The sequence below is a fragment of the Prionailurus viverrinus genome, chromosome C1 (assembly GCF_022837055.1).
Source record: "Prionailurus viverrinus isolate Anna chromosome C1, UM_Priviv_1.0, whole genome shotgun sequence".
In the NCBI taxonomy this organism is placed as follows: Eukaryota; Metazoa; Chordata; class Mammalia; order Carnivora; family Felidae; genus Prionailurus; species Prionailurus viverrinus.
Window position 1 is genome coordinate 186,101,720 of NC_062568.1, and position 23,148 is coordinate 186,124,867.

The 23,148-nt window shown below is 55.5% G+C and overlaps 1 protein-coding gene across 1 annotated transcript in view; it reads left to right on the forward strand.

The window, feature by feature from the left end:
* The window catches only part of GRIK3 (glutamate ionotropic receptor kainate type subunit 3), a 222,880-nt gene that overhangs the window by 146,240 nt on the left and 53,492 nt on the right, over positions 1–23,148 (forward strand). The window contains 4 exon segments of the mRNA XM_047870978.1: positions 3,405–3,662; positions 10,758–10,939; positions 13,371–13,424; positions 22,655–22,828. Coding sequence (XP_047726934.1) covers positions 3,405–3,662; positions 10,758–10,939; positions 13,371–13,424; positions 22,655–22,828 — 668 coding nt within the window.

The following is a 23,148-nucleotide window of genomic DNA, read 5'->3' on the forward strand; positions in this document are numbered from 1 at the left end:
ATCCAAGGCTGCCATGTCCCACATTCCAGGTGGTTCCAGCAGACTCCTGACAATAACTGGCTCACCCTCTCCCGCCCCCCCCCCCCCCCCCCCGCAGAGTGCTGTATCTTTCACCTGGGCCATAAGTGGCATTCTCCAGTGTTCCTGAGGGAAATACAAATCTCAGGGGAATAAGTACCTTATATAATACATCCCGGTCCCAGGAGGCAGAGAGGGAGAAGGGAGTGGATGTTCGTGAAGAGGAAAAAGTACCCTGAAGACCACCCATTCTGATCAATTCAAAACCTCCCTAGGGATGGACACCTGGCTGATTCAGTCACTAGAACATGCAACTCTCGATCTCAGCGTTGTGAATTCATGCCCCACGTGGAGTGTGGAGCCTACTTCAAAAAACAAAAACAAAAACAAAAAACCACGCCCTGTATCTTTGGACCCACTTGTACCACCCTTAGCCCAGGCAAGAGGCCCCTTTCTCTGGGTCCCTGGGTCTGTGCTTTGGAGGGGCTGCCCTCACCCCCCTCTTGTCAGTGTCTCCTTCCAGAACAAAAGGTTAGTGGGACCAAGCGCACTTGCCTGCCAGAAGCCTGTGCCCTGCCCTTCCAGTCCTAGAAGTATCTAGAACGCTGAATTTCCTACCCACTTGATCCTGAGCCCATGTCCAGGCCTGCATGAGCCTCTTCCTGGGGCTGTCCTCCAGAGGGACAGCCATACTGCCACGGTCACACGCCTGGGCCCTTTCCAGGGGTGAGCAAAGGGCAGCTGTTTGCACAGATGTGGACGGAGCTTGGACATGGGAGTGGGGTGTGCACATGGAGAGTGCAGGACCCCTTATGGTTCACGGTGGAGCCGACAATGAAAGAGAGGGGGCAGGGTGGGAGCTGCCCCCCCTTTCCCCACATCACTGCCTATGGGAAGTCTCCATTCTCACTTGACTTTCCAGGTTGTTATGAAGGTGTACTTGTCAAGGTAGGAGGAAAGGGTGTGTTTTATGTGACAGTTTGTTAGCTTGACTTACATACGGCATTTAAATATTTGGCCACATAGTATGTGGACCTCCATTTGTACTCTCGTCTGGGACTCTGCAAATCCCAGGGGTGGCCTGAGCACAGTAGGTCATTCCCAGAGGCCCTTGGGGCAGCCAGGACATGTCTGAGCCCCCTGTGCACCGATGCTTAGGCGCTGTGTCTCGCCTCCCGCATGTACCACACGTTCATACGCGTGCATGCAGTATCGGTCCTGTGGCTGCAGGCTTGGGGATGCTCTCTTGATGGATTGGTTAGGGCTCCTCTGGTTCCAAGTGACAGAAAACCAAATCCTAAGTGGCTTGAGCAAGAAGAGAGCGTATTGGTTCATATAACCAAAGCCCAAGATTCCACTTGATCAGGGGCTCTTATTTCGTCCTCTCTGGCTCTGCTCACCACCACTGATGACTCTGTCCCCAGATAAGCACTGTACTTGCTTTGTGAGCACAGGGTGGCTGCTGCACCTCCAGATCTTACCCCCCTCTCCCCGCCTCCCCGCCCAACCATGTCCCATTGCAGAAGGAGAGTGCTACCTTCTCAGCGTGAGGTCTCATGGCATCCCATTAGCTCTGACTGGTCACATGACCATTAAAACCAACGACTGTGGCCTGAAGGAGGCCAGTGTCTAAGGCACTTGCCTTAACCCTCGTGGCTTGGGAGTGGAAAAGGCAGTGCAACCCAAAGAAAAATCAGAGACAGTTGCCAGAAGAAAGGGCAATGGCTCCTGGGGAGCCCTCTCCCTGACTGCCCCTGACAGTTCCCACTTTAGGGATCTTTTCGAGACAATCCCTATGTGAGCCTATGCCCTCTTTTGAGCCTGCAGCTGCCCTGAGGCTGCTCATTTAATGCTCTGCTGTGCCCACCAATGTTTGCCCTCCCCAGAAGCATCGACCGTCTGGCCTGCCTGAGCTCTTGGCCCCCCGCCCAAGAAAGCAAACTGTTTGAAGGCAGGAATTCAACACACATTCACTCAGCAGATGCTGGGAAGCACGTACTCAGACCAAGTACTGTGTTCAGCACTGTTTAGGTACTATGAAGGTACTGTTTATTGTTGAGACAGCGCTGAACAACATAGATCAAGCCCTTGCTGCCTTGTGCTTACATTCTGGTGGGAGGAGAAAGTCAACAAATGAGTGAGACTTCTGGTGGTCATTTACTAAAGAAAGAAACAAAGCAGGGTATGGGGTTTAAGGACCATGGCTGAATTCGTATTACAGGTTGGGCAAGTGATGCTTCTTTAATAAGGCCACACAGATGGAAAGACCTGAGGGGGGGTGAGGGGAAGTCATATAGTCATATGGGTATCTGAAAGAAGAACACTGCATCCAGAAAGGACAGCAAGTGCAAAGGCTCTGAGGCAGGAGTGTGTTTGGCGTGTCTGAGGAACATCATGGAAGCCAGTGGGGCTTGAGTGTTGTGAGGGAGGAAGAGAAGGATGGGAGATGAAGTCAGGAAAGCGGGGGTGGTAATGGGGGCCGGGGTGGGTCAGGGATGGGGAGGAAGTGCAGCAAGCAGGCCCTCATCAGTCACTGGAAGGACTTTGGCTTTAGACTGGGTGAGACTAGAGCCTTTGGACTCAAAGAGCGATGTAAACACCTTAGGTTGTGAGAGGAAGGAAGGCAGGGCGGGCCCCTGAGGAGGCTGGGGCCGGCGAGGAGGCTCCTACAGTAACCCAAGCCGAAGCGGATAGTAGCAGTGGTGAGAGGCGGTCAGATTCTGAAACATCCCCATGATGCAGCCGCAAGATCGGGATGAACTGGGATGTGGGATAGGAGAGAACAACGGGAGTTGGGGCAAAACCAGGGTTCGGGCCATAAGGCACTGGGGTGGTGGAGCTGGGAGGCTGGGAGGAGAGGAGGAGTCGCGTTTGGGACACGTCAGGTCTGAGATGCATCTTGGACACTCACGTGGCCGTGTCCAGGGAGAGGTGAGACGCGCACGTTTGGACTTCGGGGAACAGGCTGGGGCTGGAGGCTTAACAGCCCCCGGCGGGGAGGGGTTTCGTCCTACCTGTTTCTCAGCCTTCGCCCACCCCCCAGGACAGGACCAGGTATGGAGCTGGGGGTGCTCAACAGAGTGACGATAACGTCAAAAGGAATCACCATCTCTGTTTCACAAGCCGTGCTGAGGGTCTTGTGCGCGTGATCTCGCCCCGCCTTCCTGTGATCCCCTGAGCCCGGACGATTGCAACCCCGGCTTCCAGATGAGGAGACAGGTTCAGAGAGAGCCTCGGTCATCCGCCCTCGAGGGCTCCAGTGTGTTCATGGGATCATGAAAATCACTGCGTCCCCATGCCCGCAGCCCCCCCACCACCACCCCCCGCAGCCTGACGAGCCCGGCACTGACCCCTGCTCCCTGTCTCTCCTCCTCCCTCCACCGTAGCCTGTGACCAGCTGGCGCTGGGGGTGGTGGCCATCTTCGGGCCATCTCAGGGCTCCTGCACCAACGCAGTCCAGTCCATCTGCAATGCCCTGGAGGTGCCCCACATTCAGCTACGCTGGAAGCACCACCCACTGGACAACAAGGACACCTTCTACGTGAACCTCTACCCCGACTACGCCTCTCTCAGCCACGCCATCCTCGACCTGGTCCAGTACCTCAAGTGGCGATCGGCCACCGTGGTCTATGACGACAGTACAGGTGGGTAGCCGGGCCCGGCTGGGCTGAGGGCGGGGAGGGAGGGGGGCGGAGCCCCAGGGTCAGGTTCATGTCTGCTCGCCCAACTCAGCTGTCCCCGGAGGAGGATCCACACTCACACCTAAGCCTTATCTAGTCACCCGGACACTCCCCCCTGCACTCCCCCCGCAGCCTCGGGCTCACCAGCCACACTCCCACCTTCCCCACGCTCCTGCCTCCACCCCTGCAGCCTGCTCAGGTCTGCACTCAGCAGCCACCAACCAGCTGCACTCACCCCTGCCCAGCCATGTCCGACCTGCCGCGCGCTAACGGCTCACATTCCCGCCTGCAGCAAACATACCCGGCTCGGGACTCGGACCGGCCCGTGTGTGCGTGCCGGCTCTGACGCTCACTAGCTGTTCCCCCGCTTCCTCTTTCATTGCAAAGACTTGAGTCCCGAGACATTTCTTAGCCTGGCCTCTTAAGAGAGAGTGACCTTGGCAAGTCACTTAACCCATCTGGCCCTTCTCTGCCCACGTGTCAAGTCGAGAGCTATCGCATCCAGCCTGGAAAGAGCCCTCCAGCTCTCTGCTGCCTGTGATTCTATGTCAGCTCTTGATTACCTCCTAATGGGGTGTGGGAATCATAGGGAGAGAATCCCTCAGAAAAGCTGTCTATTTAACTCGGGATTCTACGAGCATCTGTTGAGTCCCTGCTATGCCCAAAGTACCAGACAGGAGATCCTGGAGGGCAGGGCACCCCACCCCGGCTCAGTGCCCCCAGCATGAGGCGTCTGCCTTTAAGGGGCACTGGCACCTGGCTCCGGGTCCCCGCCAATGTTTTGGGCAGCCCTGTAGACGATCGGTCTTGGCACACTGCTGGGAATGATAGTGTGGCTTCGAGCCTGCTTCCTTGTCCGGACATGAGCCTTGCGTGCCTCCGGGGCTTAGCACAGGGCCTGGTACAACATAAGTGTTTTTAAGTGCTTGTTGAACTGAACTGAACTAAATCGAATTGAAAAATCAAGAGGAAATAAGTTATAATTAAGTTCTGCAGGAAGAGAGTAGTGGGCACCGGTAAGGAAGAAGAATGAGGATGTGGTGATCCCATCTTCTTTCGAGGAGTTAATCATATCATAGGGGCATGAGTCCGTACCCAGAGGTCATTGGTCATTCCAGGCCATCAGAGCTAAGAATCCGGCGACGGGTACATACGGTCAGCGCCAAGGCCCCTGGGGAGAGGAGGCCCTGTGGCCTTGGCTAATCCGTGCTGACTTACTAGAGAAAGAGAGACGTGAGCTAGGCCTTGAGGGTGGATGGACGGGGAGAGCAGTCGTGAGGGCAATCACAGGAGGCGGGGGCAGCACCAGGAAAAATGAGGAAGCGGGACGTGCACCGCAGCTTTCTCGAGAGCAGGGCCTGGCGGGGGGGAGAAGATTCACGTGTGGAGGCTGGGAGGAAAAGGTCAGATAAACGGAGCCTGTCAGGCCGTGCCAGGTCTCTGCTGTCTAGCTTCAGAGTTCAGACTTTATCTTGGAAGCAGCCAAGACCCCATTGAGCGTTGTTGCGCCAAGAAGTAGAATAATGAAAGCAGGGTTTTAGGAGGCGGCTGTGACGGCCATGCTCAGGGAGGATTGCAGGGAGAGCCCGGAAAACAAGAAGGCAAGCAGAGGTGGCCGGACTGATCCAGGCAGGAACAAAGGAGGCCTGGATTCGAGGGGCCGCTTGGAAGAGAGCTTGGGGCCCGTGCGGGAAGGGAAGAACTGAATGTGAACGGAGTGATGTTGAAAAGGTGTAGCTGGAGTGTCACGGACACAGAGCGGTCAGAGCAGCCTAGCTGAGTTCAACTTGATTTTCAATTTGGTTCCATTCAGCTTAACAAACATCTCAAAACGTGGGGGAGTCCGTGGCGTAGCTGGTTCAGTCAAGAACACAATGGGTACTAGGGGTTCGGTCAAAGAGTGATCTGACTTTGACGATGACCAGTGGGTGGTAAGAGGTATGCTCCCAGAATCAGGATATTTCAAAACGTCAGCTTGCGGGTCATCAAAGCCCCAGAGTGGGAAGCACTTAAGAGCAGGGTTTGGCTATATCTGCTCTGGGGGCTTTGTGCTTTCCGATGTCTTGGCTGGAGTAACAGACAACTCAACTCAAACTGACTCAAGCCATAGGCACTTCGTTATCTGACTGACAGGAGGTCTAGAGATGGGCCGGTTTAACAGCTCAACAGAGTCAGGACCCTGGGTCAGTATCCCTGCAGTTCTCCTGGCTTTCCCTCTCATAGTCACAAGAGGGCTGCCGCAGCTCCTGCCATCACATCCTCATGTGATGATACCCCAGGAAGTAGAAGGAAAGAGGTAGGAGCCAACGGGATTTTCCTTAATGTGACTCATGCCTCTTACCAAGAAGGAAAATCTGTCTCAGAACCTTCCAACAGACCATCTGTCCAGCTCGCTGAGTCTGTGCCTACTACCCTAAGCATGTTCAAATAGGAAACAGATTGCCACTAACTGGCTTTTTTTTTTTTTAAATGTTTATTTATCTTTGAGAAAGAGAGAGGGAGCATGAGTGGCAGAGGGGGTGAGGAGCAGAAGGGATCTGAATCAGGCTCTGTGCTGACAGCACAGAGCCTGATGCAGGGCTCAAACTCACTAACTGTGAGATCATGACCCGGGCTGAAATTGGATGCTTAACCTACTGAGCCACCCAGGCGCCCCAGCCACTGACTGGCTCTTAACCAATCACCAGTCACCTCTTGGGACTGGCGCACTGCCCCCTGAACAAAATCATGGCTCTCTTCGCCCACCTAGAAGGGGGCACAGTGCACCAGTTTCTACAGTATTTCTACAATAACACTGTGTAAGAAACCGCCCCCAAAACGGAGCGGCTTAACACAGTATTTGTTTAGTTCACGAGTCTTCAGGGTCAGTGGTTGGCTGAGTTAGCTAGGTGGCCTCAGCTGGATCACTCGCATGCCTGCGGGTCATTTGGCGGTGGGTTGATATAAACCGGCCTTGGCGGAGATGACAGGGGCAACGGGCCCCTCCTCCACCAGCAGGCCAGCCCAGACATGTCATGACGGTGGCAGAGATGCGAGAGACCAAACCCAGAGTGCAGTTCCATTTCGAGCGGCTGGTGTCCAATGCCTGCTAATACCCCGTTGGCCAACACAGGTGACATGGTTGGGTCCAGTGTCATTAGTGGGGCAGGTCACCTGCCCACATTTGGAGGTCACTGCAAAGTTACGTGGCCAGAGGTGTGCCTCTAGGGAGGGGTGAAGAACCAGGGTCACCAATGCAATCTACTGCAGGGAGAACCCTTTTTTTTTTTTTAATGTTTATTTATTTTTGAGAGAGAGACAGAGAGACAGAGCATGAGCGGGGGAGGGTCAGAGAGAGGGAGACACAGAATCCGAAACAGGCTCCAGGCTCCGAGCTGTCAGCACAGCGCCCGACGCGGGGCTCGAACTCACGGACCGCGAGATGGTGACCTGAACCGAAGTCAGCCGCCTAACTGAGCCACCCAGGCGCCCCTAATGTTTATTTTTGAGAGAGAGACAGAGAGACAGAGCATGAGCGGGAGAGGGGCAGAGAGAGAGGGAGACAGAGAATCCGAAGCAGGCTCCAGGCTCTGAGCTGTCAGCACAGAACCTGATGCGGGGCTCGAACTCACAAACCATGCGATCATGACCTGAGCCGAAGTTGAGCGCTCAACCGACTGAGCCACCCAGGCTCCCTAAGGGAGAACACTTTTTAAATGTACCCGGGGACCCCATAGATGCGGACGACCAACTGATGACGCAGAGAGGTCCATGCCATTGAGAGAAGAGTTCTTACAGTTGCCTAGAAGCGGGAGGGGGCACGTCGTGGCACGCAGAGCCTCATGGAGAAGCACCGGGATCCGTCAGGAGGCAGGGGCAAGCGGAAAGCTTGGGCACGAGCCTTTTTTACTCCGGAGACTTTAATTATTTTATTATCCTAATGTAGCCTATAGTACGACAGGTGGGATTTGTTAGGCGGAGACATCCTCTGTGGGGCAGGAAGCAAAACACAGATGTTGGGGGTTATAACGGGAGCCTTGTGTACTCAGAAACAGAGGGAGAGTAGGAACATAGACAAGCGCGGCCATTAGTTTGGCGCATGATCTCGGGATGCCAGATCCTCAGTTACGGAATATTCGAGAGTGATTATTCCAGGAACCAACAGGGTTGGCCTGTGACCTTTGACAGGTGGTCGCCTTCACAACCTGATCTGCACCCAGAGACAAACTGGTGTCGAGAATGAAAGGAAGGGTCTTGGAAAAACCTGGGGTGGAGGGAAGGGCCCCACTGTAGGAGCCAGCCAACAGGTTGAGTCTCAAATCTTGATCCCGTTGCTAGCATGCTGCGAAACCTTGGCAGACCACGTGACCTCTGTGAGCCTCAGTTTCTTCGTCTGTAACGTTGGGAAGAAAAGTCTCTATTCTACATGCCTTCTAGGACAGGGAGATGGTTAAATAGGGTAATGAATATGCAGAAGTGCTTTGTAAGTGAAAAGCAGGAGTCCAACAACCATGATTCACTGCAGATATTTTGAGAGAGATTGATTAGGGAGGCAGCCAGGAAGAAAAGCTCATCTCGGGCAAGCCAAGAGCCTCATCCTCTGTTGTGGGGGGCGCTGAGACGAGCCTCTGGTCTCCTTTGGGAATACGCTGATGAGAAGGAGGTCTGACATTTGCTGCTGGAGAATGTGGGTCACTGTGTATTACACGGGGCAATGCACTTGGCTGACAGGTAGACCCTGGTGGCCTCTGCTCCAGCATGCAGGCTGTCCCCGTCCTCATGTCCTGGATCCCCAAAGCCCACGTGCCTGCCTACCGAAGCTGGGCATGACTCTGAACACTGAGCGAGCAGGAGGCGCAAAGTGAAAACTAGGAGCCTTGCAGGGTAACAGGTGTGAGCGGGCAGCGGCATTCACCCAAACTGAGAATTTCTGGGGCTAGTTGGGGAGGGAGGGTAAGGCTGGGTGTGTGTTCCAGAGGGGCTCGAGGCCCCTCCCTTTTCTGCGAGGGTCGACTGATACCCTTGTTCCTGTGCCCCATCAAGTTTAGGAAGCACTGTGACCCCTGTTTGATCCAGATCATTCCAGGATGCCAGAGCCCTCTGCCAGCCCATGCACCTGGGCCTGAGGCCTTCCAGGAGACCGGGGGTTCCTGATGACCGTGGCCGTGGCAATGCTTGTTTGGGAGCTCCTTGGGAGGCCTAGGTCACCAGGATATATCTCTGTCCTTTCCAGCAGAGGGGAACGATGGATACCATTCAAACTGCTTTCCTGGTGACCAGCCATCACGAATGGAAAGGAGAGGCTGACCAGATCTAGGCATTTGTATCAGAAATGCATTTGGAAACCCAGATGCTCTGTTGGAAGGCTCTCAAAGTAGGCTGTCTGTGTGGGGGGACTCTGTCCAGACAAGGGACACTGAAATAGTTGATTGCAAACTTTAATCCAGAGAAAACAAACAAACAAACAAACAAACAAGGAGGAGTGGATTTTGTTGGCTGTGTTTACTGGAGAGTTGAGGAGTAATTTTAGCTTCAGGTACTATTTGATCCAGAGGCTCAAATGGGTATCATTAGGACTTACTTGTCCTGACTTCTGTGGTTTTGGAATCCTTCTCAGGTTCTGTGTGGTGATGCCCAGAGTTACTTCCTCCCTCTTTGGAGTGAAGTGGAAAAGGGGGCGTAGCTCTTACCAGTGGCTGAGGCACCATTTCTGGAAGTCATCTGATAGGACCAGCTCGTGTCACATACCCATCTCTAAGCCCGTACCTATGCCTGGAGGAATGTGTGTGCTGATTGGCCAGGCTGGGGCCGCATGCTGTGCCCCTAGAGCTGGGGATAGATCCCTCCTGAGTCATGTGGTGCAAGCATGGAGGTGGAGTTGCTCCCCAGAGGAGAACCCGAGTACTGTCGAGGGAGAATGGCCTGTGGCCGGTGGACAGCACAATTAGGACACAGACGCTAAGCCCTGACTGTGGGCGGGGAGCCTAGTGGGCAGGAGGGGATGGCCCACTTGGGACCCTGGCCCCTGCTGGCTCAGCCCCTCCCTGCAGTGGGGAGAGGTACGGAGGGCAGCAAGCAGGCTTGCTCCCAGGCTAAACAGAGGGGAGTCAGCAAGAACGGACCTTGAAATAGCTAAGGAAATGAACTTAATTAGACCTAAGTAAGCCATTTGTCTCCAGGAGGTGACATTCAGTTTTCCCTGAAAGTCCCCAGATTAAGTGGTTTCGCAAAATGCCAAGGTGGAGGATGGATTTTTCAGTGTGGGGAGAAAAAAAAAAAAACAAAACAGTAAGTCAATTCAATTACGGAAATTTGCGTGGAGCACCACCTAAGCACCAGGCCCTGTGCTCGAGGCTGCGGGGACCCAGGGTGGGGGGTGAGACGAGGGGCTGAGGGCGAGGCCACCGGGTTGGAGGAGGGGGTGTTTTGTTTGGACAGAGCAGTAGGGGTAGGCTTCACGGAGGAAGCGATTCCATTGAGCCTGGAAAAAATGGGTCGGGTTTACTGAGGTAGCCTGTCCTTGGGTTGGGGGACACAAATACCACGTAGGCTTATACAGTCCCAACAGTAGTTGGTACAGAGGAGCCTGGAGCCTCCACTTGTGCCACATCCTGGAGGCAGGTCCCACGCTTCCCAGTGTTGCAGGTGGGGTGATGAAGAGGGGTGGCCTCGGGAATGGGCTCCGTAAATCTGTGTACCCCCTTCTAGTTTAGAGGGGAGCGGGGAGGTGTGGTCAGTGGGGACTTGCTGTCTCTCTGTGCCTACTTTTGGATCTGCACGTGTTGTATGTGTTTCTGTGTCTGCACACGCCCTTATTTACATATGTGAACAAGCCCAGGCATGTGTCCGTATCAAAGTACGCATGTCCATGTAAACATGTGTTTGCGCGTGCACAGCCCGGTGCCTGTGTCCGGACACATAACTGAGTCCGTGCACGTGCACGTGTCTCTGTGGGCCACGCGTCCACATCTGTGTGTGTCTCCAGACCTGTGGCCGCAGGCGTGTGTGGACACCCGAGATGCCCGCAGCTGTGTATACCTGTGTGCACACATGTGTCTTTTGCACCCCGGGGCCTCCCAGGGCTCATCCGACTGCAGGAGCTCATCATGGCCCCATCGAGGTACAACATTCGCCTGAAGATCCGCCAGCTGCCCCTTGACTCCGATGACTCACGCCCCCTACTCAAGGAGATGAAGCGGGGCCGTGAATTCCGCATCATCTTCGACTGCAGCCACACCATGGCCGCCCAGATCCTCAAGCAGGTGCGTGAATGCGGGCCAGCCGGAGGGACGGAAGGCATGGTCGGGATCTGCCTGCCACGTCCCCCCGCCTTCCCTTTCCCACACTCGGGCGTGACACCGGCCAGAGTTCAGCTGGACCCCAGCTCCGCTTCCTTCTGGCGATGGGAACCGGCCTCTGCGAGCCCGTTCGAGCAGCAGCAAAATGGACGCAGTGCGGTCTTTAAGCCCTGGCTTGGTGTGAGGATGGAATGAGACCAGGGTTGAGCCGAGCCTGGCACCCGGAGGGTGCTGTGAGAATGCTAGCTTCGGTGCCATCACTGCAGGTGGGGGTCAGGGGGTGCCGCGCAGGGCCCGAAGCCACACAGGACAGAACATTTCAGGAGGCCCGGAGAGGCCTCGGGGTCGCGGGAAGAGCCCCAGGAGTGCCTCACCGCCTCTTCCGTGATGAGTTCCCCGTAGCCCACAGCACTTGGTGTTACTCTTCCTATTACTAGGTTTATTGAAGTTCCCCGCACCATCTGCTCCACTTTGCAGTGACAGTGGGGGAGGAAAGTGGCTCTCGGTCCCGGATGGGCCTCTGTTCCTTCCCAGACGCAGCCTGGCATGGCATGCTGGGAACAAGAGCAGTGTCTGCCAGCTGCCTAAGAAATAAACAACGAAATCGCCTACAACCCCCTTGGAGGGTGCTGCCGCGGAAACCCAAAACACTGAAATTTGAGCCAGTGCTCTGTGTAAAAGGCGATTATATGGTCCCAGAAAGCGTCCCTGGTGATAGAAGGAGGCATTCCGTGGGGCTCTATACTCATGACCCTGCGAGAGGCAGGTGGGGGGTCGGGGGGAGACACGGAGTGCAGGGAGACGGGCGCTGAGCTGGGGACGGGGCATTTTCAAGTCCGTGGGGGGGGGGTGGGGGGTTTCCGGTCTCAGCCTCCAGTTGGGCCTTGCCAAGGGGGTGCCCAAGCCTCCTGGCCGCCTCTGTCCTCCCCCAGGCTCCCTCACACAGCGGTTAGATAGCTCGTTTGGGGGTTTGGATCTTGCTTCTGCCCTTGGGTGTTGTGCGCCCAAGAGCGAGGGACCCCAGGGTCGTCCCCTCCTCTGTCCGTGGAGCCAATGATCCCTACCTCAGCCGGTGATGGAGGATTCTGTTGAGACAAGGCAAGGAAAGAGTCTAGCCCAGGGTCCGGTGCACAGTCGGCACCTGGTGTGGGGCATCTTTAAAGTCACAATGGAGGAGACCCACACTCCCCAGAAGTCCCTTAACCCTCCTCCCGGGGCACCTGCCAGCGCTTCCTTCTGTCACGGAGTAATAGAGACAGTCACGACCCCGGTTCGCCGAGTTACTATGTGCTGTGTCCATGTAGCCCCTCACTGCCACCCTGGGAGGTGGCAAGGATTATCACGCCCAGTTTACAGGTGAGGAAACTGAGGCTCAGGGGGAAAGGAATGGACCCAAGGTCATCCAGCCAGAAAGTCGAAATTTACTCCCCACGTAATTTACTCCCCACGAAATTTACTCCCATTTACTCTGCCTAACTTGAAAACATCCAGAATTAAAAGTGGAGATTTTGTGCTCCGCAGCTATACACTGCACCCCACAAAGGTAAATACATCCATTTACTGAAGCCTTTTCTGAGCCTTGAACCTGCTGAAGCAGGCTGTGAATCTCCAAGAGGGCGAGAGAATGAGTGACATTTTCCGAGTGGACTTGAGCCCGTGACATTTATTCCTCCGGAGCACTTTGTGGGCCCAGAAGATCTTTGCAGAAAATGCATTATGGTAATTATTATAGATGATAGGTTTCTAATAAAATACATAAATGTGTACAAGGCAGGCTTCATGATGGTACATGGTAATAATTCCAGCCGTGCGGGCTGCTTCGTGGTCAGATGGACGAGGGAAGCCTGGCTGTCTAGGCCCCCTGGGAGGCTCTCAGCCTGACCACAGCCTCTCCTCCTCAGGCCTGGCTGGAGGCTGGTGGGGGCTGGGCTTTCCCACACCTCTCTCTGGAGCCAGGACGGTGAGCTCTGCCGGGTGGAGTCAGGGCGCTGGCAGAGGCGGTCTGGGGCTGATCCCGGCGGCATTTCTCTGAAGTGTGGCAGGCCCGGAGATGCTTACTGAAAAGCCAGACTCCCGGGCCCAGCCCAGCCCAGCCCTGCGGAATTCGGAATCTTTGCAGAGTATGGGCTCAGGATTCTGCGTTTTAATCTGTCCCAGGTGACTTTCCCGGACACTCCCGTGTGAAACCCTCCGCTGTCTACCAGCCGGTCGTTGTCGCTTTGGGGAGGTGGTCTCAGAGAACAGCCCCCTCCCTGCGAGGAGCCAGACCCTCCCAACCCCCACCCCCAACCCCCCACCACCACTCCGTCCAGTCCTCACCACTGGAGCGGAAGTGGGGAGGGAGGCTGCTTCTCGGGCACTCCCTGCAAGTTGCTAATGTTCTGCTTTCCCGCAGGCCATGGCCATGGGCATGATGACAGAATACTACCACTTTATCTTCACCACTCTGGTAACGTACCGCTGGGTCATGGCACGGGTCGGGGTGGGACCCCCTCGGAGCAAGGTCAGCCTGGTGGGGACAGTTGCTGCAGCTAGAGAAGATTCGCGCTGGCCTTGCTTCCTGAGGCTCTAGGTGTGGGGCCAGGCAGGGGCCCAGGGATATGTTTGTGGCCCGCCCACTTTGAGAAGTGACATCGTGTTGTGACCGAGGGCAGTGAGTCTAGACCTGCCCACGCGACCACAAGCCCCTCTGATTACCAGCCACGGCCTTGCCTCGGTTTCTTCATCTGCGAAATGGGCACGATCATGGCCTCTACCCCCCTAGGATGGTGGTGAGGACTAAATGTGCTGATTAAGTAGAACACTGAGAGCGCTGCCTGGCTCGTGCAAAGAGCTGTGGAAGTATTAGCTGTTCTTACTATGGTGACCCCGGCCTCCCAGCCCACACGCTTCGCCTCGAATGTCTCAGGCCTCGCACAACAACAGGCATTGCTACTTTGGATTTCCGCAGCATCCCCGCCGAAGTCTCCCCACTCACTGTCAGCCGGCCCAGCCCACCTGCAGGCTCCAGATGGGTCCTGTCCAAACTCTGAGAGCATTTAGGGCCATTTAAACCCATTAGGATAATTAGTTGTGGCCTGAAATCAGCAGAATGAAGAGATCCCCGTGCCAAAGGGGCACCAGCACCCAGCCGCCCTGCGTGGAGCCAGACACCCTTGCACCTCCCGGGGGCCCTGGGGGGACTGTTCCATCCAGCCTTGTTCTGGGGCAAGTGACAGCACGGCTAACCGTTCTGTCACTGAAACGAGCTTCTGCCACATCTGCATCAGCCCGGCAGGCTTCTGTGTTCCTTCACCCATCTGGGACCCAGATAACATTCCTTACCCAGCACCTGGGCTCCGCTGAGTATCTCCTGACGACTGGCACTGAGGCCCTGGCCTCAAGGAGCTCCCCTCCTGTGCGGTCTGCACCTCCGTGTCTAGGTCGTTCGGCAGGCTCGTGCCATCACAGGCCTGGACAGATGGCCGTGGGGCACAGGGCAAGGAGACACCAGGTACGGAGGGGCCGGTGGAAGGTGGGAAATTCGAGGCAAGAAAGCAGATGCTTACGTTGTTCTTGAAGGATCAGTAGGAGTTCACCAAGGAGAGAGGGGAAGGGGATTCCACACGAGAGAACAGCATAAGCAAAAGGCAAGAGGCACGTTAGCGCTTCCCCGGATTGCTTGGGGCTGGCTCGCTCTGGCTGATTGCCAGACCCCGTTGTGTTCGTCTCTTCGCAAATCCACGTTCAGCGATAGCACGTAGGTGGCTTGAAGTCAGCCATGGTGGAAGGAATATTCGTGCCACAGGAGTTGGCAAATACTACAAATGACGGTTTTTAGCCTCCCCTCCCCTGAGAGCTGGTTATTAAGCGTTTGCCAGCACGCCATTTCTTATTCCCCTCCCTGCACCCCCACATACCCTGTGCCCATGGCAGAGCTCAGGGGCCACCCTGCACATTCTCTTGATCCAGAGCTCAGACCTGGGGACGTGCCATGAGTCACGCTGGGAGAATGGGATCCTGGAAACTGGAGACCGAGATCAGGCTCCTTCTCCCGCAAGTCCCTGCTGGATTTCTGCCCACCCAAGCTGACTTTTCCATGCCATGCTATATGCTGGAAAGTCATTGCAGGCTGGAGGATGAGGCCACCAGGTCTCCCATGTTTTCACCTCTGTTTGGAGCCCGGAGCGAGGCAGAGGAGGAAGGCTGGGAAGGTGTGGTGGGCACATTCCAGGGGCCCAAGGCCCTGTCCCCTGGCATGGCAGCCCCGTGCACCCCTTCCTGGGCTCCTGGGGTGCGGAGACCAACGTCCGGGCCCTTTGCCCTCTGGCCTGACTCCACCTTTCAGGCAACACTCTGGAGACGGCACCTCCCTAGTGACCCCAGTTTCCTTACGTTAATGCCATTGCCCTCCTGGGGGCAAGGCTAGAGGTCTTAGAGGGAGGCTCAGGGCAGGGAGTGCCCTGGGGTTTCCTCTGGCCCCGGACAGTGTCCACTTTTTTTTTTCATTTCCTTAATTCAAGCGTCCCTTTACTCCCTTGTCCAGCAGCCACGTACAGATGCTCTCAAAGCCCCACGGACTGAGCAGGGCACTTGGGTGGGAGACAGTGTGCAGAGGTGGCCCCAACACAAAGCCCACCAGCTGGCAGGCTCCCTTCATGCACGGAAGGATCAAGCACTGCGACCCGTTCACTTGTACATCTCCGGTGCCCAGATAGTGCCTGGCCAGGCAGCAGGTGGCCATTAATGCCTGAATGAACGAATAATGACAGTACAATGTAGAAAGTAATCAGTCAAGTTACCAAGACCCTTGTCATAGCCACGGTGAAGACCGTGGACTCTGGGGCCAGCCTGCCTGACTTAGAAGTCGAGATTCTTCCGCTTCCCTGGGCAAGTTACTTCACCTCTCTGTGCCTCATTTTCCCGTCCACAAAACGGCCACAGCAACCGCATCACCTCATGGCATTGTTACGCAGAGCATTGAGTATGTTGAGTGCCTGATGTTTAATGAAGTACTACGTAAGTGTTAAATTGCTCGTGTTTTCTCTATATTCAGCATCGCCCATCTCATGCAAAATTCAGAACAACTCTCCAAGGGAGGAACGATGTCCCGATTTTACAGGAGAGTAGAAACCAAGGCTCAGAGCGGCCACTCGCGAGAAAGGGAGCGGAGCCTGGACCTTTACCAGCTGGGGGCTGTCTAGCTCCAAAGGTCCCTGTGGAGACCTGTCGCCCTGAAAACCCGCACAACGTCATGGCTGGCCTCCCCTGGCCGCACACGGCAGCCATGGTCCAGGCACGGTGGTCGACACTAACGAGGGCAAATGGAGCCTCCACAAATCCCAGCCTTGCCCACACCTCACAGGTTCCAAAGCCCTTTCTCCGCATCGCTGGTTTTCCTCTTTCCACGGCAGAGTTTTTGCTCCCCGTCGATGGATGGGCAAACCTGGGACCGGAGAGGTTGAGTGGCTTGCCCAGAGTCTCACAGTGGATCGGTGGTGGAGGCCGTGGCTCCTGACTTCCGGTCTGGTGCACGGTCTCTCCAGCCCACTGCCCGTGCTCCCCGGGGCCTCTCTGAGGAGCAGGGAGAGTGGATCTTTCCAGGGAGGAACCCTGCCGCACAAAGAGTTCTGCAATTTGCAGCCGAGTAGGTGCGCGCGTGTGTATCAGGGGCTCGAACCAGCGTGTCTCCCGACTGCCCCTGGCCGCCTGCCTGCCAGGGCATCAGCCGTGTCCCTTGGGTCCCTCCGCTCCAGCCCACGTCCTGCTTCAGCTCCGGCTCCAGCCCCAGGATCCTCCTCCCGGCCCCGCTGGCTTCAGAGTCGGCCTCGTGATTCCGCCTCTTTGCTGCCCATTGGTCAGTCGAGGCTGTATCGGGGAGGGCGGTGGCATTTGCCATTTCTCTCCTTCCCCTTAGCAAACCCACGTCACCAACTCCTCGCCTCTAAAACATTCTCCAAACTCGCTTCTTTCACGCAGAAGACATTTTAATTACCCCAGCGGCCAGTATCTGTGCCAGCCAGCTTTGAGCCATTCCCAGATAACCCCGCGTTAATCAGCCCCAGCTGAGCCCCTGGTACATGTCGTGTGTAGGTAAAAGCCTGGAGGTGGAAGAAGAATTATAATAAATTAATAGATAAGCAATCACAATTAATGCCACTTCCCGGCAATAACAGTTATATCATGGGAAAGATATTTTCATCTGTCATTCCTTAAGGCAATGTTTTCCGAGCTTCAGCTTCTACCCAGTCAGACCCATGGGGTGCTAATGAATTAGTCTATTATGTTATGCTGAATGTTTCTAAAAGGTCCCTCGTCGACACTGAATTCGGCGTGTCAACATTTGGCATCGAGAACAGCAACTTTTTGCCAAGCGGCAAGGTTGCGCTCGGTTCGCCGTGCGTGGCACCTGGGGTCTCGGCGCGGGGCAGTTTGGACCAAAAATCGGAGCCGGACAAAGAGGCCTCTTCAGCAGCGCCCCGTCGTCACTCGTGCCCTCGTGTCACAGGAGCGGGGACATTTGGTGCCACGGGTCCTACCGCACTTTGTACCCCGGGCTCAGGGTGACAGGGAGGGAGGTGACCCCAGCAGTGACCCCAGCTTGCTCCCTCCCAGGCTCAGCGTGTCAGCAGACCACATGCTACGTCTTGTAGGCTTGGAAGGCCCGATGCCACCAGCATCCAGGCCCCCACAGGGCCAGAGATGCCCCCTTCCCGCTGAGTCACGGAGGCCCTAGGCTGATGCTTTGGCAATCCTTCAGGCCTTTGATATTAGGTTAGCGCCGCATCAGAGAGGAGGCTGTGCCTTGCCCCCACAGGAGCCTGTGCAGGGGCGGCGTGAGGAGGGCGCCCCCTGGGGGCAGAGCTCAGCTTCTCTCCGGGGGCCCCAGCAGTTCAGCTCTGGCCCCAAACTCCCCGTTCTCCACTCTGCAAAACAAAAGTGCTTCATCTTCCCTTACCTGCCTTCTTCAGAGGCGACTTGGGGAAGATCTCTTGATACTGAAGCAGTCTCCTTAAGGGTCTGTCCCTCCTCCCCAGGCAATTTGCCAAACTGCTCCTAACCTCCAGCGTCACTGAGAGCTCCCCCTGAGAGGTGGATGTGAAACACTAGTCTTGATCCCAGGCTCTTCCCAGTGCTGTTTGGGTGTCCAGAGAGCGGCTCAGCTGGCCGACCCTTCTTTCCACTTCGGGTGACAGGTGCACGGGGGAGACAGACATAGACACTGATAGTTGTCATCAGAGGGCTGAAAGCCGAGAGGTCCCAGGGTAAGGGCGGAAGCACCCCTGACCCACTCTGTTGTGCATGTGTAAAGGAGTAGTCAGGGGAGGCTTCCTGGAAGAGGTGCCCCTTGAGTTGGATCTCAGAGAACAGCCCACCCAAGAGGGTTGAGAAGAGAGACATGCCGGCACAGGGAGGAGGAGATGTGTGATGGGGGCCAGCGAGGAAAGGAAAAGGGGAGCGAAAGTGGTCTGGCTCCTGAAACAAACATGGGAGGGGGTGGGAAGAAAAGTGGGGCTGGCGGGGTGGAGAGCTTTGTAAACTAAAGAATTGCACTTTCTTCTGAGAAGGTAGCAAGGATCCATAAACACAGGAGTGAGGGGGGTGGATTGATCCATCAGAAAGACCCCTCTGTGTGCTGTGTGGACCGAGGGCTGGTCACAGGTCAGAGGGAGGGCTCGGGAGCTAGACTTCCTGGGTTTGACTGCACCGCTCCCCAGCAGTGAAACCTAACCTCTCTGTGCCTCAGTTCCTTCCTCTAAAATGGGGTGCCAACCACACCCTCCTTGTGTGAGGTGGAGATGCGAATTAAGTGGTGCCTGAGGTGTAAGATTGACAGGTGCTCATGGCTATTAGCTCGTCGTGATTGTTTCTCTATTGCCAAGATGGGTAAGGCGGGAAGGACCGGACTCCTGTCTGCCCCTCACCTCCCAACAACCAGGGGCCACACCCCAGACTGTCCATGGCTTATACGTCCCCCCCCCCAAAAGCTCCAGAACCCATCCTGATGCATGTTGTGGGTTTGGCAACCACTGGGGACAGTAAAGCCCGGGAATTTTTGAATAAGACAGACAAAAATGTACAACCAGCTCTCAGAGGGGAGGGCGGATGCCCCTGGACTTGTAGCGCCTCTGATTTCCGTGGGGTGAATACTTCCACTGTGGCTGGTATTAAGCTACCAATGTGATGTCACTGGACGCGCACAGGGACAGGAGGAAGTGCGAACAGTTAGCTCCCACGGGCCCGTGGGAGCCGGCTCCAACACACCACTGAAACGGCCCCGGGTCCGAATTCTGCTCCGCCCTGTAGGAACTTCGTGACCGCAGGCGAGTCGCCTGATGCCCCTGCTTCCTCATCTGTAAAAGAGAAGACGATTAAACAGCTACTTCGCAGGGGGTTACTGAGATGGGACAATGTCTTCCACATCAGGGCTGAGCGCGGTGCCCACCCTGGGCTCCCCACTGAGACTGGGGCAGGCACCCTCTGGCCGGCCCAGCGAGACCCCCTCGTCTGCTGAAGACCCAGCTTCGTGCTCCCACCCGACCCCTTCCCCATCCCAAGTCCTGGCCGAGAATCAGCACCCTATTTGTTTGGGCAAGGCTAGGACTGACTTTTCTTGCTCGGTTCAAGTCTGAGCCAAACCTCCCCGCTACTCCCTACTCCTTAAGCCTTCAAAGGGGAAACCAACAGAGTGCACCCCAGAAGAAGCCCATTCTGGGGGTGCAGCGGGAGCAGCAGGAGTTTAGCATCAATTAGGGAGACGGGAGGGCGCCAGCACCATGTGCATAACCTGCTCCGTGGGCTCATTGTTCCTCGAGCCACCACTGAGTTAACCGAAGCGTGGACTGTGACGGGCTGGGGTGTTATTCCCGACGGCTGTGGCCATGCAGAGAAGAGTACAGCCCACGGGGTGCCCTGCCGCTCTCCCAGCACAGGATGGAGGGTCTGAGTCGAGGGACCCAGGAAAGAGGATGGACCGGGGGCCGGGACGGAAGGCAGCTTGATGAGGGCAGAGCATGGAAAAGGATAGGCAGTTGGCCAGGAGGACCTTAGGACGCCGTTTCTCTACTAGTAGGAAGGGGCCAATCCAGAGGATCATAGTGTGTTACATTTTCAAAAAGTAAAAAAATGACTCATGCAAATATAGGATAAACACGTATCAACGACGGATTCCGTTCACTAACAAGGGAACCAGTAGGATGGCAACACTGTCTCCAAGAGCTTTTGAGGGATTGAGTTGTTATTTGGAGGGGAAAACACAGAGTAAGCAATAAACCACAACATTGGGGTTTATCTTTCCAGTTGGCAAAGATCTCCAAGTTAACCTTGAGTCTGGGCCTTTAATCAGTAGCTGAGAGTGAAGTCAGGCCCAGGTGCGTTCTCCCAGAGCATCACAGAATCCAGGACGGGCCTGGTCAGCGATGCTTCCCTACGACATTCCCTTCCGCCTTATTTCCGAGTTTGGGGAGTTTTGCTTAACAGGACGGAACTCTGCTCTGCTCCTCTAGCTACCACCTGCCACCTCCCTGCCCCTGCCACCTGCCACTTTTTCTTAATGCCTGGCTTGCCCCCCCCCTTCCCCTCCCAACCCCTCTGCCTCCTCGCCTCACCGGCCCACCTTGCCACAGAGCTGGAGTGCAGGGAGGGGCCGGAGCTGGGCCGCTCCAGGCATGGAGGCTTGTCTTCCTGGCCCTTCGGCCAGGGCCTACCTGTTGCACCAGACCGGATGTGGCCTGGCCACGGACAGACGGGCTGACTGTCGGCCAGCTGCTCCTAGGAGGCGAAGGGTGACAGGCCTGGCTTGTGAAATAGGCAAGGGTGAGAGGCCTGGCTTGTGAGAAGAAGACAGCGGTATTTCTTGAGTCCCAAGCAGAAAGACTCTTCTTTTGTATTGAATTACAACTGACCTACGATATTATGTTCATTTCAGGGGTACAAGATAGCAATTCAATATTTTTATACATTACAAAACGGTCCCCACAGTAGGTTTGGTGACCGTCTGTCACCATACGAAGTCATGACCGTATAACTGACTGCATTCTCCGTGCTGCACATTACGTCCCCGTGACTTACTTATTTTATAGCTGCAAGTTCGTACCTCTCAATCCTCTTGACCTATTTTGCCCGTCCCCCCACCCCCACCCCTCTCCCCTTCTGGCATCCACCAGTTTGTTCTCTGTGTCTGTGAGTTTGTTTTGTTTTGCTTTTTAGATTCCACACGTAAGTGACATCATACGGTATTTGTCTTCCTCTGTTTGACTTGCTTCACTTAGCATAATGCCCTCTAGGTCCAGACACATTGTTACAAACGGCAGGATTTTGTCTTTTTTCTGTTTGTTTGTTTTTTTATGGCTGACTTACATTCCTCTGTGTGTACACACCACATCTTCCTTATCCGTTCAGCTGTCGATGGACACGTAGGTTGCTTCCACATCGTGGCTACTATAAGTCATGCTGGAGTGAACACAGGAGTGCACGTGTGTTTTCAAATTAGATTTTTTGTTTGCTTCAGATAAATGCCCAGAAGTGGAACCCCTGGATCATAGAGTAGTCCTGGTTGTAATTTTTTGAGGAGACTCCATACTGTCTTCCACAGTGGCTGCGCCTGTTTGCATTCCCACCAACAGTGCACGAGGGTTCCTTCCTCTCTGCGTCCTCGCCAACACTTGTGGTTCCTTATCTTTTTGGTTCTAGCCATTCTGACAGGTGCCAGGTGAGGGCTTGTGGTGGTTTTGATTTGCATTTCCCTGATGATGAGTGATGCTGAGCACCTTTGCGTGTGTCTGTTGGCCATCTGGATGTCTTCTTTAGAAAAATGTGTTTTCAGGTTCACTGCCCATTTTTTAATCTGGTTTTGGCTTTTGGTGGTGGCGTTGTTACTGAGTTGTAGGAGTTCTTTATATATCTCGGGTATCAACGCCTTGTCAGATATATAGTTTGCAAGTACTTCTCCGGCTCAGTGTTTTCATTTTGTTGATGGTTTTCTTCACTGTGCAAAAGCTAGAGAGGACTAGTCTATTTTTTATTATTTTTTTAATTAACATTTATTCATTTTTGAGAGTGAGAGAGACAGAGCATGAGCAGGGGCGGGGCAGAGAGAGAGGGAGGCACAGAATCCGAAGCAGGCTCCAGGCTCTGAGCTGGCAGCCCAGAGCCCGACGCGGGGCTCGAACTCACGGACCGCGAGACCGTGACCTGAGCTGAAGTCGGATGCTTAACCGACTGAGCCACCCAGGCACCTCTAGAAAGGACTGTTTTCAACTAGTCTTTTGGGGGCAGATAGAATAATTCCCTTGGGCTTCCCTCTGGGTAACTTGAAGATGCCCAGACCCAGTGCTCCAAGCTCCTGTGATGTTCCGGGCTGGGCCTTTATGTGACCTGTGGCACCGGGTCCTATAAAAGAGCCACAGTCCCCATTCCGTAGATGAAGAAATTGGTTGAGCCACCTGCCAGAGGTCCGGCCGTGAGTATGTGAGGGTCCGGCCAGCAGGCAGAGGGTGTTCCCGTCAATTCCACATCAGTGCTCCTGCAGGTGCTCCGTCACCGTCACCGTTGAGCCTCCCCCCTGCAGAGCAGGGCTCTGCTGGGAGATGCAGCCTTGGGCGGTGGGGCTCTGAGTGTGGGATGGTGGGGGGGGGGGGGGCAGGGGGGTGGAGCTTACAGCAGCCACACCGTTATTTACTCGAACCTCTCTCCGTCAAGGATCTATATGCATTAGACCTGGAGCCCTACCGCTACTCAGGGGTGAACCTGACAGGGTTCCGGATCCTCAACGTGGACAACCCCCATGTCTCGGCCATCGTGGAGAAGTGGTCCATGGAGAGGCTGCAGGCGGCTCCCCGGGCAGAGTCCGGCCTGTTGGACGGAGTGATGATGGTATTCCAGCCAGGCGGGTCAGATCCGGGGTCTCCCCTTTCCCTGTCCTTCTCTCTCCTTTCCCTCGTCTATCTTTTCTTCCTTCCTCCCATCCTTCTTCCCTTCCCTCCATCCTCCCTATCTCTTCTCCCCTCCCACCACTTCCCTCCCTCAGACCTAAGACTAGGCTCTGGGAACACAAAGGAATCAGACACAGTCCCACACCAAAGGTGGTAGTGGAGGCTTGTAAACGGATTGTTTCGGAGCGCGGGGTTAAGGACCCTCGGCTGTGACCAGCCGAAGGCTGGGGAGCGGGAAGGGAGAAGGTGTGGGCAGGGCCT